This window comes from Citrus sinensis, chromosome 2, assembly GCF_022201045.2.
Source record: "Citrus sinensis cultivar Valencia sweet orange chromosome 2, DVS_A1.0, whole genome shotgun sequence".
Lineage (NCBI taxonomy): Eukaryota > Viridiplantae > Streptophyta > Magnoliopsida > Sapindales > Rutaceae > Citrus > Citrus sinensis.
Window position 1 is genome coordinate 20,550,192 of NC_068557.1, and position 13,651 is coordinate 20,563,842.

At 36.5% G+C, this 13,651-nt stretch overlaps 1 protein-coding gene across 2 annotated transcripts; it reads right to left on the reverse strand.

Moving 5' to 3' along the window:
* Window positions 1–7,559: 7,559 nt before the first annotated feature.
* Window positions 7,560–12,991, reverse strand: LOC102614891 (heterogeneous nuclear ribonucleoprotein 1). Of its 2 annotated transcripts, XR_003063881.2 has the most exons (6): window positions 12,712–12,991; window positions 12,452–12,576; window positions 11,972–12,200; window positions 10,417–11,626; window positions 9,835–9,984; window positions 7,560–8,247 (listed from the first exon to the last, which is right to left on the reverse strand). XR_003063881.2 is itself a non-coding variant. In XM_006469462.4 (5 exons), the coding sequence occupies exons 3-5, from the start codon at window positions 12,191–12,193 to the stop codon at window positions 8,234–8,236; spliced, it is 1,446 nt and encodes a 481-aa protein (XP_006469525.1). In that variant the 5' UTR covers window positions 12,194–12,200; window positions 12,452–12,576; window positions 12,712–12,990; the 3' UTR covers window positions 7,560–8,233. The 2 variants fall into 2 exon arrangements, 1 of the variants encoding a protein (XP_006469525.1); XM_006469462.4 differs by lacking the exon at window positions 9,835–9,984 and having other exon boundaries at window positions 12,712–12,990.
* Window positions 12,992–13,651: the final 660 nt, after the last annotated feature.

Consider the following 13,651-nt stretch of genomic DNA (forward strand, 5'->3'; position numbering starts at 1 on the left):
TTGTGGTGGTTGTTGTTATTTTAGGAGTGTGTTGTTTTGGGAATGTAGAACCGCTGCCCAGCAAAGGGCGTTAGAGCGCGCGCACCGCTCGCCCAATCAACGGGCACTAGCTCGCACCCGTCGCTGTGCTGTCGTACCAATTTTTAGAGCGACAGCCAATTGGTGCGACAGGCTGCCTGTCGCACCTAATTACAATGGGTTTAATATTTTTTTTCTATCAAGTCAATTTATTTTATTTTTGTTGTAAATGGAATGTAATAATGTTATAAATATTACAGATACATGGCGAAATCAGAATTATCGGATATCGAAGTAGGCATGATGTATTTTCGTTATGCCAATCACTTTCCGGGTCGAATTTCGAGCATGTGTAATTTATCTTCGGTCGTAAAAGCCATCGAGGAAAAATTAACAAAGCGGGAGTTGAATTTGTTCAAAAAGGATATATTTGGGCATTTCTTGGAGTGCCGAAGCTTTCCATTTAGTGGGGTAATTTTGCACAATCTTTTACTGAGACAAGTGGCCCATGAAGAAGATAACTGTGAGGATCAGTTATGGTTTTAAATTGGTGAGCATTTGATTCGTTTGTCAATTGTAGAATGGTGTCTGGTTACTGGACTTTCATATGGTGTTGATACCGAACTAAGAAATAACCAAACGATGCATAGGCTACGGAATACGTATTTTGATGGTGTGCATCACAAGATCAATCTTAAGGAATTCGATGCATTATTTAAGAAGTTGAAATTCGAGGCAATGGACGATATAGACGCATTAAAGATTGCGCTCTTTTATTTTGCGGACAGAGTACTAAATGTAAGAAAAAATCATTGTCAAATCAATTTCGATTGGCTTAACGAAGTTGATGATATACAGTACTTCCGAAACCGTCCATGGGGTCTTTTGTCGTGGAAAATGATATACGAGAGTCTTGACGATGCATTGTTCGAGAAATACCATAAATTTAAGACGACTTGGTTGAAAAACCCAGATCATAACATTGAAAAGTACAATCTTTACGGCTTTACGTCCGAGGTTCAGGTGCGTTGTTTTTTTGTTTATTAATAAGTTTTATAGTATTAAATATTTGATAGTTGTTTTAATAGGTTTTTCACTTTGGTTGTTGCAGGCTTGGATTTACGAATCGATCGGAGGTTTGCCGTCAACATGGGTCGTGAAAACGAAGAAGAAGATTCTCCGCATCGTTCAATGGAAGCCCATGGCGTCTTCGAGCATCAACTTTGTTGAGGTTTATTTGTTCTTCAACGACGAATCTCATCTTGTAAGTAATATTTATTAGTTATTTTTTTAACTTTACTTAATTTAAGTTATGTATACTAACTTAAAATTTTGGATTGAATTTATGGCAGGGAGACATTTTACAAACCCTTTAGCCGAATTCAAAGAAGAGTAGCAGAAAATATTGGCTCACTGTGAATGATTACATGCCAAGCATTCCAGACTGGATTCATAAGGTCGGTATCCTTTAAGTACTATAAATTTTTTAATCGAAATTTTTGACTTTTCATTTACTAATTTTAAATGATACTTTATACAGCATCAACCCTTAATCAACGCGATGTTGTCTGTTACAAGGCAATCAGACGAGCATGACGACATACCAAACCCAACACCAGAGCAGCGTTATGACACTTCTGAGGATGAGGTGGCTGTTGATGACCAGCAGGAGCAGACAAACAACTCTGATGACTCACATGATTATGAGATTATAAATAATATACGATATTCTTCATTTATAAATCATTATTGTTTTACTATTATTCTAAAGTTTTACTTATTTTCTTTTGTAATAGTCGAGGACAAAGCAGTTTAATGATTACATGCGATGACGGCTAGATAAGATTGATCGTAACGTTTATGAATTGAAGTCAGAATTAAAAGATTTTAAAGAAATCGCGGTTGGATTTATCGACACATTTTCTAAACGTCCAAATAAGGATTCTCCCACTGGACGCTCGTATGCGGTGAGCAAATTTAAATTTAATAATTATGTTCGTTTAATTTTTAATTTGATAGTTGTTTAATATGTTTATCTTAGCGAATGGACAGGCTCCGAATGACTATGTAGTGTATACTGACGTGAGAAATCAAAATTTTTCTATGCCCATGTCATTGTATAGTTTCTACGGGGATGTTAGTGGGGAGAGCGTGCAGGCATTCACTGAGGTGCCTCCGGGCGTTAATAAGTTTGGCCACGCATACATACCATCGTATGTTTATAACAGTCCTTACATGATTCCTCCACTCAGGCGAGGAAAGAACGTTCGGCCTTTAGCTCGACCCCAAATCATGGACCATGAGATTGACATGAATACGAGTATAGATATAAATCTACTAAGAGGATTGGAGGATTCTAGTCTGTTTGCTGAGTTTGATCGATGGTTTGCTGGTGATATGACAGTGGATCGGAGAGTCCAGCACCTGTGGTCATTCTTTCAAATAATTTTGGGTTTAGCTTCGATGGGATGGCTAGACGATGAGGTAATTATATTTTCGAAGTTCTTTGAGTGTTGTGGATTTGTGTATAAATTTTTTCTTTTAAATCGTAATGTTTCTGCTCCTCCATAGCATATTCACGAGTATTTTCGCTTGATTAGTGAGAAACAACGGCAGTATCCGAATGCCTTAGTTCAACGTGTCACACATAATGACACATTTTTTTGGGTAACGTGCTAACAAAACTTATAAATACATTTTATGTTTTTTTTATTATCGCCTTTAAGTTTTGTTAATTTATGCATTTATTGGTTATCTATGTACTAGGTGTTCTTAAATCAGTTATGGAACAATGGGGATTATGCGGTCAATTCATTAGTATTCGACGACTGCTTGAATTGCTATCTTTGTGGGCGACAACACACAATGTCCAAATCAATGACGGATGTCGATATGGTATGTATTTTATTGCATTTCACATACTCCATAATGAAAATATACAAGTTGTCGCTTTTTCTTGGTTGTTTTTCAATTTCATATATAACGAACATGTTTTTCAATTTTTACATACAGTTACTCATCCATGTTAACTTGGACGGGGCGCATTAAGTACTAGCACAGGTAGACTTTCGTAAAAAAAAAAGTCTTAATTTATGATTCATTACTCACATTTCGCGACGACAAAAGATACAAGTTGAAATTCAAACCACTTGAAGTTATCTTCCCCCGATGGTTGGAATATGTTGGCTTCTACAACATCCGACCTGAGTTGCGGAGTGCTGACTCCTGAAAAGTTATCGCAGTTAAGAGCGCGCCGCAACAAGAACCCGGAACTGGCCATTATAATGACGTATTTAATGTTCGGGCTTAGATTAGAATTTAACGCTAGTCATGTCAAGTACTTTAGAAAGAAGATTACAATTGACATATTTAATGACGATATTGTATTGTAAACCGTTGTAGTAATTCGAATGTTAAAACTTGAATTTTTATTCTAATTTGCGCACTTAAGTTTATATAATTTTTTTGCTCACATTTTAATATTAAAAATAAAATAAAATAAAATTTCATGACATATAAGTGTACAATACACAAAAAACAATAACAGTTTTAACCAACGAATCATTGAAACAATATAACTAACTTTGAGTCGACGCAATGAGATTCTTACATCGCTTACGATTAGGCCCAGTTCATGACATCGCCCGCATTTTACAGTCCACCGGTTAACGTCCTCGCCAGCCGATGGTATTCTGAGCTCTTTACGACGGCCAGGTGGTGGTGTCTTAACTAGTGGGTATACTTGCATCTATTGAATTTCATCTGGAACTTCCCAATTAGCCACGTCGCCAACTGGCTCCACTGGTTGTGCATAAGTCATCGCCAACGATTCTGTAGTGTAAAAGTCCGACCAAAGGTTAATAAAATCCACCTGGCGTGTTAGACACGCCGCAATTGCATGAGAACATATAAGCTGATCAAGTTGAAACACTCTGCAGAAGTAAGTTTTCTTTTTCAAGTCAACCAAACATTCCTTAAGCCCACCACCTATAACTTGAAATCGATGCGGAGATACCGGCCGAACTATCATTCTTTCAGCTATAGTTCTCCTCTCAGTGACTATTTCATCCGCCCATGTTATTAGTCGAGTACTCATTGATTCAACCACAATTTTTCTATCATAAAACCATTGCTGTAATGTTTTCCTAAAGTGATCAACAAGATGAGTAACAGAAAATTTCCGCGGTTCCCTCATGAAAGAATTAACACTCTCTGCGATATTGGTGGTAAGTATGTTGTACCTCCTACCTTCAAACTGAGACCTTGCCCAATTACACGTACCGACATTATTTTCTAAGTAATCAGCCGCACCCAAGTGGATCATCCACAACCCTTCAAGTTGTCTTTTAAATTTCTTGTGGCCATATGCTTTTGCTGCATTAATAAAGGCAGGCTCAAATTCATCTCAAAGAGCTTTGGACATTCTAAACTGACTTAATGTTACCTTTCAAATGGTAAAAACAAACGCCATGAGTTGCATTGTGAAATACTTTAAGAACGGCTCTCCTTATGGCAGTGCATCGATCAGAGATAATTACCAACTCAGGTCTATCGCCAATCACTTTGTGTAACTTCATCATAAACAATTCTCAAGCATCATTATTTTCTAAATCCATGACCCCAATGGCTAACGAATACAATTGATTGTTACCATCAAGACATGTTGTCACGAACATGCTTCCGCGATATAGCCCCTTGAGATGAGTACCATCTACAGCAATGACAGGCCGAATGTACTGCATAAAATCCTTGATGGAAGATCCGAGTGCTACAAAATAGTACAAGAAATTATCATCTCCATCCTACTCGAGGTGAGTGACTGTACCCTCATTCGTTGTAGTTAGTACGTGAGAGTATTTAGAGAGCAAGTTGTATAACTTTGCAGGGTTGCCTCAAACTATTTCAAGACCAATTTCTCTCTCCCGATATGCCTGCTGGTATGTTAACTGAACACCGTATTCATGTTGCATATCTGCTCTTATGTCATTCAGAGTATAAATCCTCTTGTCTTGAATATATTTTTCTACGATAATATAATTGACAACCCAACTCCTTACTTGATGACATCCATAAACCAATACATCATTATGATAAGTGTGTACATTGTCAATTCTCCGCACCACCTAAGGAACATTTTGCTCGTTCAAACTTCTAGTTGCTCGAATACGTCATTTACATGATTCCGAACAACAGTGAGCCTCGAAACGTGTCGTTGTAGACCGTGCAATCTTGAAATCAAACTTATCCCTAAAGGCAACCTTGCGTAGTTGTAATATAAACTCATTCTTCTCAGCAAATAGCTTACCCACACTGATATCATTTGAGTCACAACTGCTAACAAAGCTTGGAGCAACTATGTTCGAAGGTAAAATTAGAGCAAGACTTGTGAGGGGGTCAATTCTCCTTCTCGATCGAACCATAGGAGGAATATATCCATTGCCTCTGTTATTCACAGGAGTATTATTTTCACACTCATTCTCATGCTAAAACGACGGAATATTCGAAGGACCGACTCCTCCATCATCACCATCATTATTGAAATGAGTGCCCCCCCATACTATTAGAAGGTTCTGCACAAACATTATCCCCCTCTGTCTCATCATGAAGATCATCATTGTCCCGAAAATCATTGTTGTGATACGGAGAATATCGTTGCTCCAACGACGTCATTATTGGAAATACCGTTGCTCCAACATCCTGTAATGTAATGCCGTTATCATCAATGTTGTCATAATTGTTGTGGATTAGCGAGTAATATTGCTGCAACGATATTGTCCTTGGCAATACCTCTTCTTCATTATCGGGGCCAGATATATTTGCTCTAAACGAAGTTTCTGTATCGACATGTGGCTCAATACCTTCGCTCGGAACTCGAGGTGATGTAGTCACGAATATAGGAATGCATCTAAAATTAGCTACATCAGATGCCACATGCAACACAACCCTCACCATTTCATTATCAAATAAATCCATGGGCAGTGCACATATACGATATAATGTGTTACTAGACCTTAAAGTTGTTTTCATTGTGATACTATATTCATTAGGGTTTATTTGTAACACCTCGTATACTCTTGCCAATAATTGATCAAACAGACAATTTTTCCCAACCAAAAAATCTCTATTTTTACCATTCACATACTCCATACGACCATCCTCTAATGTCTCCCACCAACCATCGTAACACAATTCAAGTACAACTGAATCCATTAAGCCTGAAATTATAAAAAAAATAAATTATTTGAGCCCTATCAAATTAATAGTCAGTTGCAATGAATCTGCCTCTTCGTGCGACAGGCAACATGTCGCTAGATTTACCCACGACTCGTAGTTCACTGAAACTCTCGAGCAAGTTCAGAAAATAACTCATACCACTATGTGATGCCGATTAGTGTTGGATCCGAATAGATTATGATCGGCTTTCACTTTTATCGTTACCTTTTGCTGTCGCCGTTGGTTGATAATTCAAGAGTGGAAAGCTGCCTTTGTTTTGACGAAAGGAGAGAAAGAAAGTTACTTTTAGTTTGTAAAGAAGGGTAATTTGGAGAGAAAAATATGTGTTTGACTAATGTTGATAGAAAAAAATTGAGAGAGTTAATTGTAAAAATAACAAAAGTTTTATGATTATTTTTGTAAATTTCCCTAAAATAATATGCTCTGTTAGAGCTCAAGAGATCTCGAATAAATATATTTGGCCCGTGCCACAACTGAACTGATACGAAAATAGGTTCCAAATCTGCACCCAGAAGTTTTAGAGAGTAGGAAAAGTGTTGTGTCGCCCCTTGCAACGTTCGCATTAATCATGTGTTTCTCACGGTCAACACAAACAGCCTGTAAAGGTTGAAACTTGAATGTAAGTTGATACATCTCATCAACCACACAGAGAATCAGAAAGCAAACAAAATGGAGCACGTTCCACACCACCCCCCTTTATCTACTGCTTTATTTTCTTAGTTGTTGTGCTTCGATAGTCTACTAGTCTCTCCTCTTCCAATCCCCATCCGAAAACAAAGCTAATGAATACAGCAGACAAATTGGTCTCACTTTAAGCTGTCTCTATATACACATCATGAGCCTTTTTCATTACAATTATCTATATAGGGAAGGGAGCTAACCTCCTTGCTGTACTGAACTTTCACTCTCTCTTTTTTTCCCTGTTCATGACTTCAATAATCGTCGACGTGTACAGAGTCTTTTAACACCTTAAATTTGTAGCAAAATTATTTGTAACTGATGAAATAGAAAAGAGATTAAATACCAACATAAATGCTTCATCCAAAATTTATAGGGTCCTTACCCGTAAGAGTTATCTATCAATCGACTGCTGAGAGAAAAACAGTCCAACACAAGTAATTGTAATATAACAAAAGAAATTTGCCTGAAGAATAGCTAGCTCAGGCTCTTAAAGGGGAAAAAAAAAACATGATTTCAAGTTTTAAATCATTGTGACAATAGCGTTGTGGCAGCACATTGAAAAGAAAGAAGAAGCATTAAATCAAAATTGAAAAGAAAGGAAAAAGCATTAAATGGAAAATGGAAAATCCATTCAAGTAGAGTCTATTTCACAAACAAATGAAGTTTCTACTTGTTGCATAAAATATTCCAAGGGAAAAAAGAATCAGAATATGGGGAACTTATTGAGAGGGACCCTAGATGGGTATCCCCTTTAATGTTTCACACTAGTAATTCAATAAGAACCTCAGGTACAATCTGCTGAAAAACAAACCCAGATATTGGGATGATGAAAAAACAAAGCATACCTGACAAGAACCCACAATATTTTGCCAGAGCCGTTACAGGACATAAAAATCTAAAAAAGAAAAAGGAAAAAAGGAAAAATAATAATAGTCTATATCGTTACGTATTGCTGCCTCACCGGAGATGCATAATACATTTTTTGACTATATGCCGCAATCTGATTTTACATCTCACTCAAATACCAAAAACTAAAAACCTAAAATTGTAACTCAATACTCAAGCCTCAACAGAAAATCCCTTTCAACTTCTATCAACTCAAAACTCAAGCCTTACACAAAATCCCTTGTAACATCTATCCCTAAGTTTAATTCTTCAAAAGAGGCACCCCAGTTAGCTCTAGATGAACAATTTTCTTCTAACTGAAACATATTTATGAAGTGGATGTGGGAAATTCACAGTTCACCTGCTTCACATGATTATCTTCACCTATAGTGTTGTGATGACGTAATCAATCCTCCTAGGTAGCAATTCCTGAAAAGGGAGACAAATATAAGTATCAAAATTAGATCCATAGTTACAGAATTTTTCATGACATTTCAAATATAAAATATGTCAGTGATGTGCAACAGCCAAAAAATACAAGGAATTAAGGTGGGACAAACAACTTCAAGCCAAATCAGTAATAGTAGTAACAGCATCACACCTAAGATTCCGCTTACAATTAAGCACATAAAGTCATTTACCTTCTGCTGATACTAAATATACAGGGCAATCATAGAGAATTAACACATGCTTTTACATGCCAAAAACAAGGATACTGAACAAAAGGTAATTTAATTAGCCAACACATTGGTATTCTAGCAAAACTTAAGAAAAATCTGAACAGACTGCAAAAGAAGCCATTAAGATGAATCCTACATGAATCAGCAACATAACAAGATTTAAAAAATGTGATTGCATAAAATACTAATAGGCAGAAAGACAGGTTTATCCCTTTATCCAAAACCAGGCACCTCCAATATCTTCATTTTTTATTCATAAAGAACTAACATATAACAATTGTTTAATGAGGCAAGCCCTTTTATTCCTGGTCTTAGAGAAAAACATTAGAATTGCAGCAAGATGGGTAAAAGACCAGACCCATGAATTATGGATTTGATAGGAGGAACAAGTGTCTGTGAGTTTTACTCAAATACAAAATTCTCAGTCTCACTACTCATTTAGTATTCTCCCATAATCTTAGTTGCAGGATCCTGACCAAATATCTATGAGATTGAGCTTTTCCAGCATGGGCCAGTGCCCACATAATTAGATGTTTTCTTGCCAATACCTCGAGCATGGTAAGTGAAATAAATAATAACAACAAATCTTAAATTTTTATGACCTCAGAGCCAGCCAACCCCATGACACACTGTAACAACCTGCGCAAAAGCCAGGAAGCAACATGTGAAAACAAATCCCTAGGGTAAATCTAAAGTTAAGAATGATCCTCCATTCATACTTCTTCAAATTTAATGAACCCAACATCTTCCCTTCTCTATGCATTTTGTTTCTTATATTTTCAGGGAAGCATCCATGCCCAAAATAAGCAGACACATTTTTAGAGTAGAACTAAATCCTACTTAATGCAATCACTTACACGACCACAGAAATAGGAATTTGGAGACGAGACAGTGCTTTGTAGTTATGACTTAATGATACTGAGATTGCATTGAGTCCTTCATCATGGCACCCAAAACAGATGAAAGACACTAAGTCTAAGAAGAAGAAGAAGAATTCTATCTTTCGTTATGATAATTATTTTCTTCACTTTATTGCTGAAACATTCTCCAGAGCAACGGCTGTAATTTTAATCTTGAAATTTTATATGATCACAATCAGTTCAATAAAATTTGACCACTGAACCAATAATGAATCGAAGGGTTATTTTAAAATTCAATCAAACTAGAAATATTTCATATAAATAATCGTCTTTCAGTAAACATATCTGTTCTATTATCATGGCAAGTAGAAATTCTCAGTTTAACGGAGCATCATTAAAAGAAGACAGAGATAAAGGATAATGCACTATCAGAGATACAAATCTAAATAAGACAATGTTAAGCAATAGGAAATAACTGCCAACTCGGAGATAGAGGTTCAAAGAGGCAGAGCTTCACGAATACTTAAAAAGTCCACAAGGCAGGACCAAGAAACACATTAAGGAATTCGTTGCATCAGAATCATGTCTCGCCTAATGCAGAAGAGGTTCTCAGCTGCAACTATGAGCTACACAAGTAGGATAATATTATCATTAAATTATATTTAACAGGACCAATCATCAACTGACCTAGACACTTGACAACAACTCTTGGTAGGATGATAAAATAAAAACTTAAAAGAATTCTTGGAATCAAGATCACGATTTATCTTCATATAAGTCATCAATCCACTCAAATTTTTCATAGAGAGACAGTCATCTCAAACTAGTGAGCAAAAATGGAAAGTGCAAACTGAAAACAATATAATGAAACATAATAATAAGAAAAATTGCCAAGTTTTTTAATGTTCTCCGACAAAAGCATAATTTTCTCAAAGATTCATAATGTTCTAAAAACTACACTATCTCAACTAAAGTTTCCTACATTGATAAAGTTCTGGGAGGCACTAAAAGGAAAAGGAACAAGCAAATGCAGGAAGATGATAAACAGAAACCCTTACCTCTATTTGACTGTCTCTTATTAACACTATAACCACCAACAAAACCAGGAGAATTTTTAGCTGAAACATCGGCAGTGCCACTACTGAGTCCATAACCAAAAGAACCTGAACCATCTCGTTCAGATGATGATGATCTCCATGTTGGATCCCCATAAACAGAACCGCTACCGCCGCCAGTGCCATATAGGTCTGCAAAGACTCCATCATAACCACCATTTGAAGCTGCAAATGATGATGATTGAGCCAAAGTAGTTCCAGGATTTCTTCCATATCCTCCGGCCCCCAAGCCAAAACTGTTATCTCCACTTCCATACCCAAAATTAGCATTACTGTTAGAAACATTATTACCTCCACCTTGAGCAGAAATTGCTGAAGAACCCCAATTGACTCCAGTATTGCCAAAGGTGTTTCCTCCAATGGTCCCACTTCCCGATCCCATATATGCATTGGAACTAGCACTGTTCGAGTTATAGTTAAGGCCCCCATTTCCCCACAAATTTCTGGTGACTGAGCTGAAAAAGGAAGTGTTTCCTCCATTACCTCCATCATAACCAAGAGGACTACCATACCTATTCGGATTCCCAATATAATAAGGACTCAAACCCCTTCCATAGCTGAGATTGCTGTTAAAATTTGCATTAGCTCCAAAACTTGGGTTCAATCCTGGCTCAATCATACCCATTCCATAACCGGAACCAAACGGAGGAAACCCACTTCGTCCACCAGCAACTGGACTGAATCTACCATCCATTCTAAGTCCATAGCCCCCAACTGTGCTAGGAGTATATCCCTGAGTGTAACCATTAAGGAAACTATTGACCCTACTTAGACCATAGTGATATCCTCCAAGCGGGCTGCGAGTGGGACCGGGTGATAGCTCTTTGGGAACTGCTCTCTTAACCTCAACCATTTTTCCATTCAATTCATGAAAAGTCTTAAGCAATACCTTGTCCACTGCCTCCTCTGAATCATAAGTAATGAAACCAAAGCCTCTTGGCCTCTGGGTGTTGTGGTCGTACATCACCACAACATCTGTGATAGTCCCAAACTGATCAAAGTACTTCTTAAAGTCACTTTCCGTGACGGTGGATGCTAAACCTCCTACAAAAATCTTTCGTGTGCGGCCTGGACCAGGAGAACCATGAATGCTGCCACTGCTTCTATTGAGCACAATCTGGTCATCCCTAGGAACAGCCTTTTTTGCCTCAACCTGGTGGCAAAGAATTCACATGAAAACCAAGCTCAAATAACAAGAGATCATCAAACTCTCGGAATCAACCTAAATGAATAAATTAAAAAATCCATCAATTAAGAACATAATTGATGTCATTTTAAAAATAAATGAATAAATGCATAAGAGGAGAAGGCATGACTTTTACTCTTGGCTGAATTTGAAATTTAGTTGAACACAGAACCAGAATTAAACGAATGCCTGCAATTACAATATCGGATTCATAACTCCTATAGGAAATGAATTCCATCCTACATGAGATAATGATCAAAGATGATGACATAGTAAAAAATTTAAAGGTCTGCTCAGAAATTAATAACTTACCATTCTCCCATCAATGTTGTGCTTTTCCTGAATGACAATCTCAGCAACAGCAGGATCAGCAAAGACAACAAAGCCAAATCCACGGGCACGCCCTGTGTTCCGATCCTTCATGATCACCGCCTCCACCACCTCACCATAAGTACTAAAGTACTCCTTGAGACGCTCCTCATTGGTGTCCCAAGATATTCCACCAATAAATAACTTTCCATTATCAGATTGCATTTTGTTTCTGCACTCAAAATGATTAAAAACACTCCATCAATACAAAATCTAGCAAGTGCAAATCATAGTAATACTGAATTCATTATAAAAACAGACTTTTTGATACAATCAATCTCCTGCTTCATATTTTACACTGGATCCAATCAGAAACTCACAATTCTATCACAATTTGATCAAACAATGGAAATGATAAATCAGAAGTAGAGAAAAGGAGGTGTAATGCTAATGTGCAATCAATCAAGTAAATAAAAACAATACCTTATTGAATGAACAACCTGAAACACACAATTTATATTGAGTTACAATACAGATATCTTCTGATTCAATTTACAGTGAACAGATCCTTCATCGATCAATCAACAGACTCAGAATTAAGCACCAGCCTGGAATTACATCAATCAAAAGAAAATTAAAAGCAAATAAGAACAAAAGCCCGGAAACAAATTCATTTGCAGCATTAAAAAAAAATGACAATTAATCAAAGATCGAAACTTGAACCGAGATTCACAATAACCCACCAATCAAAGCAAACCCAGATGCCCAAATCTTGCAAAAAACTAAGATCTGATAAGAGGAGGCATGTTCATCCTCCTCTGAGAAGCCACCCAAACAATCTCAAAGTTCAATTGTGTTTGATTTTTATTTTTAAAAAAAATTTTGGATTCAAAACAGATGCAAATTCATTCACCAAACAATTTGCAATCCAAATATAAGTATCTAAATTGATGATGTATTGGTTTTTAGAGAGAGAAAGAGAGAGACATGTGACAGATAGAGAGAGAAGGTTAGACAAGCTTTGGTGTTGAGAATATATAGAGAGACTCATTTATTTTATTTATTTTAATTTTTTTGTACAATGTGTTTTTTTTTTATTATAGAGTTTTATGGAAATTCATAATTTTGAAGCGAAATGCTTTTAAAAAGTTAAAAATGGAAATTGATTTTCTTTTTTTCTTTTTTTTTTTCTTTTGGATGTGGTTGATAAATTGGAAAGTAGTTGTTTAGCTTTGTTCTCTCATTTTGTTACTTTTTTATACTTCATTGGGATAAAAATAAATACGACGCAATGCATGCATGCATAGAGCTTCAGGTTGCATGCAACTAAGAATTAGCCATTGGATTCCATCTATCTTTGATTGTAAACTTTTCAATGCTTGTTGTCCATTGATTTTGTTGACTTTGAGGGGTTGACTATGAGCCTTTTGTCGTTGGTGAGTAGCTATTTATGAAAAGATTTGGTCTTTTTCTTTGTTATAATTCCTTTATGAAAATTTCATTTGAAACAAATAACAGCAGATTTGAGCCTTGCTCATTTGGTAGGGTTAAAAAGGGTTTAAGGTTAAAAGGGGCTAAACGGCTAAACCCCACATTTATTAATTGTTAATTTTCCACTGTTTTCTTTTTCCCCCTTTTATTTAAAAAAAAAAAAGTTTTGGCAAAATGATTCTCACTTGATGC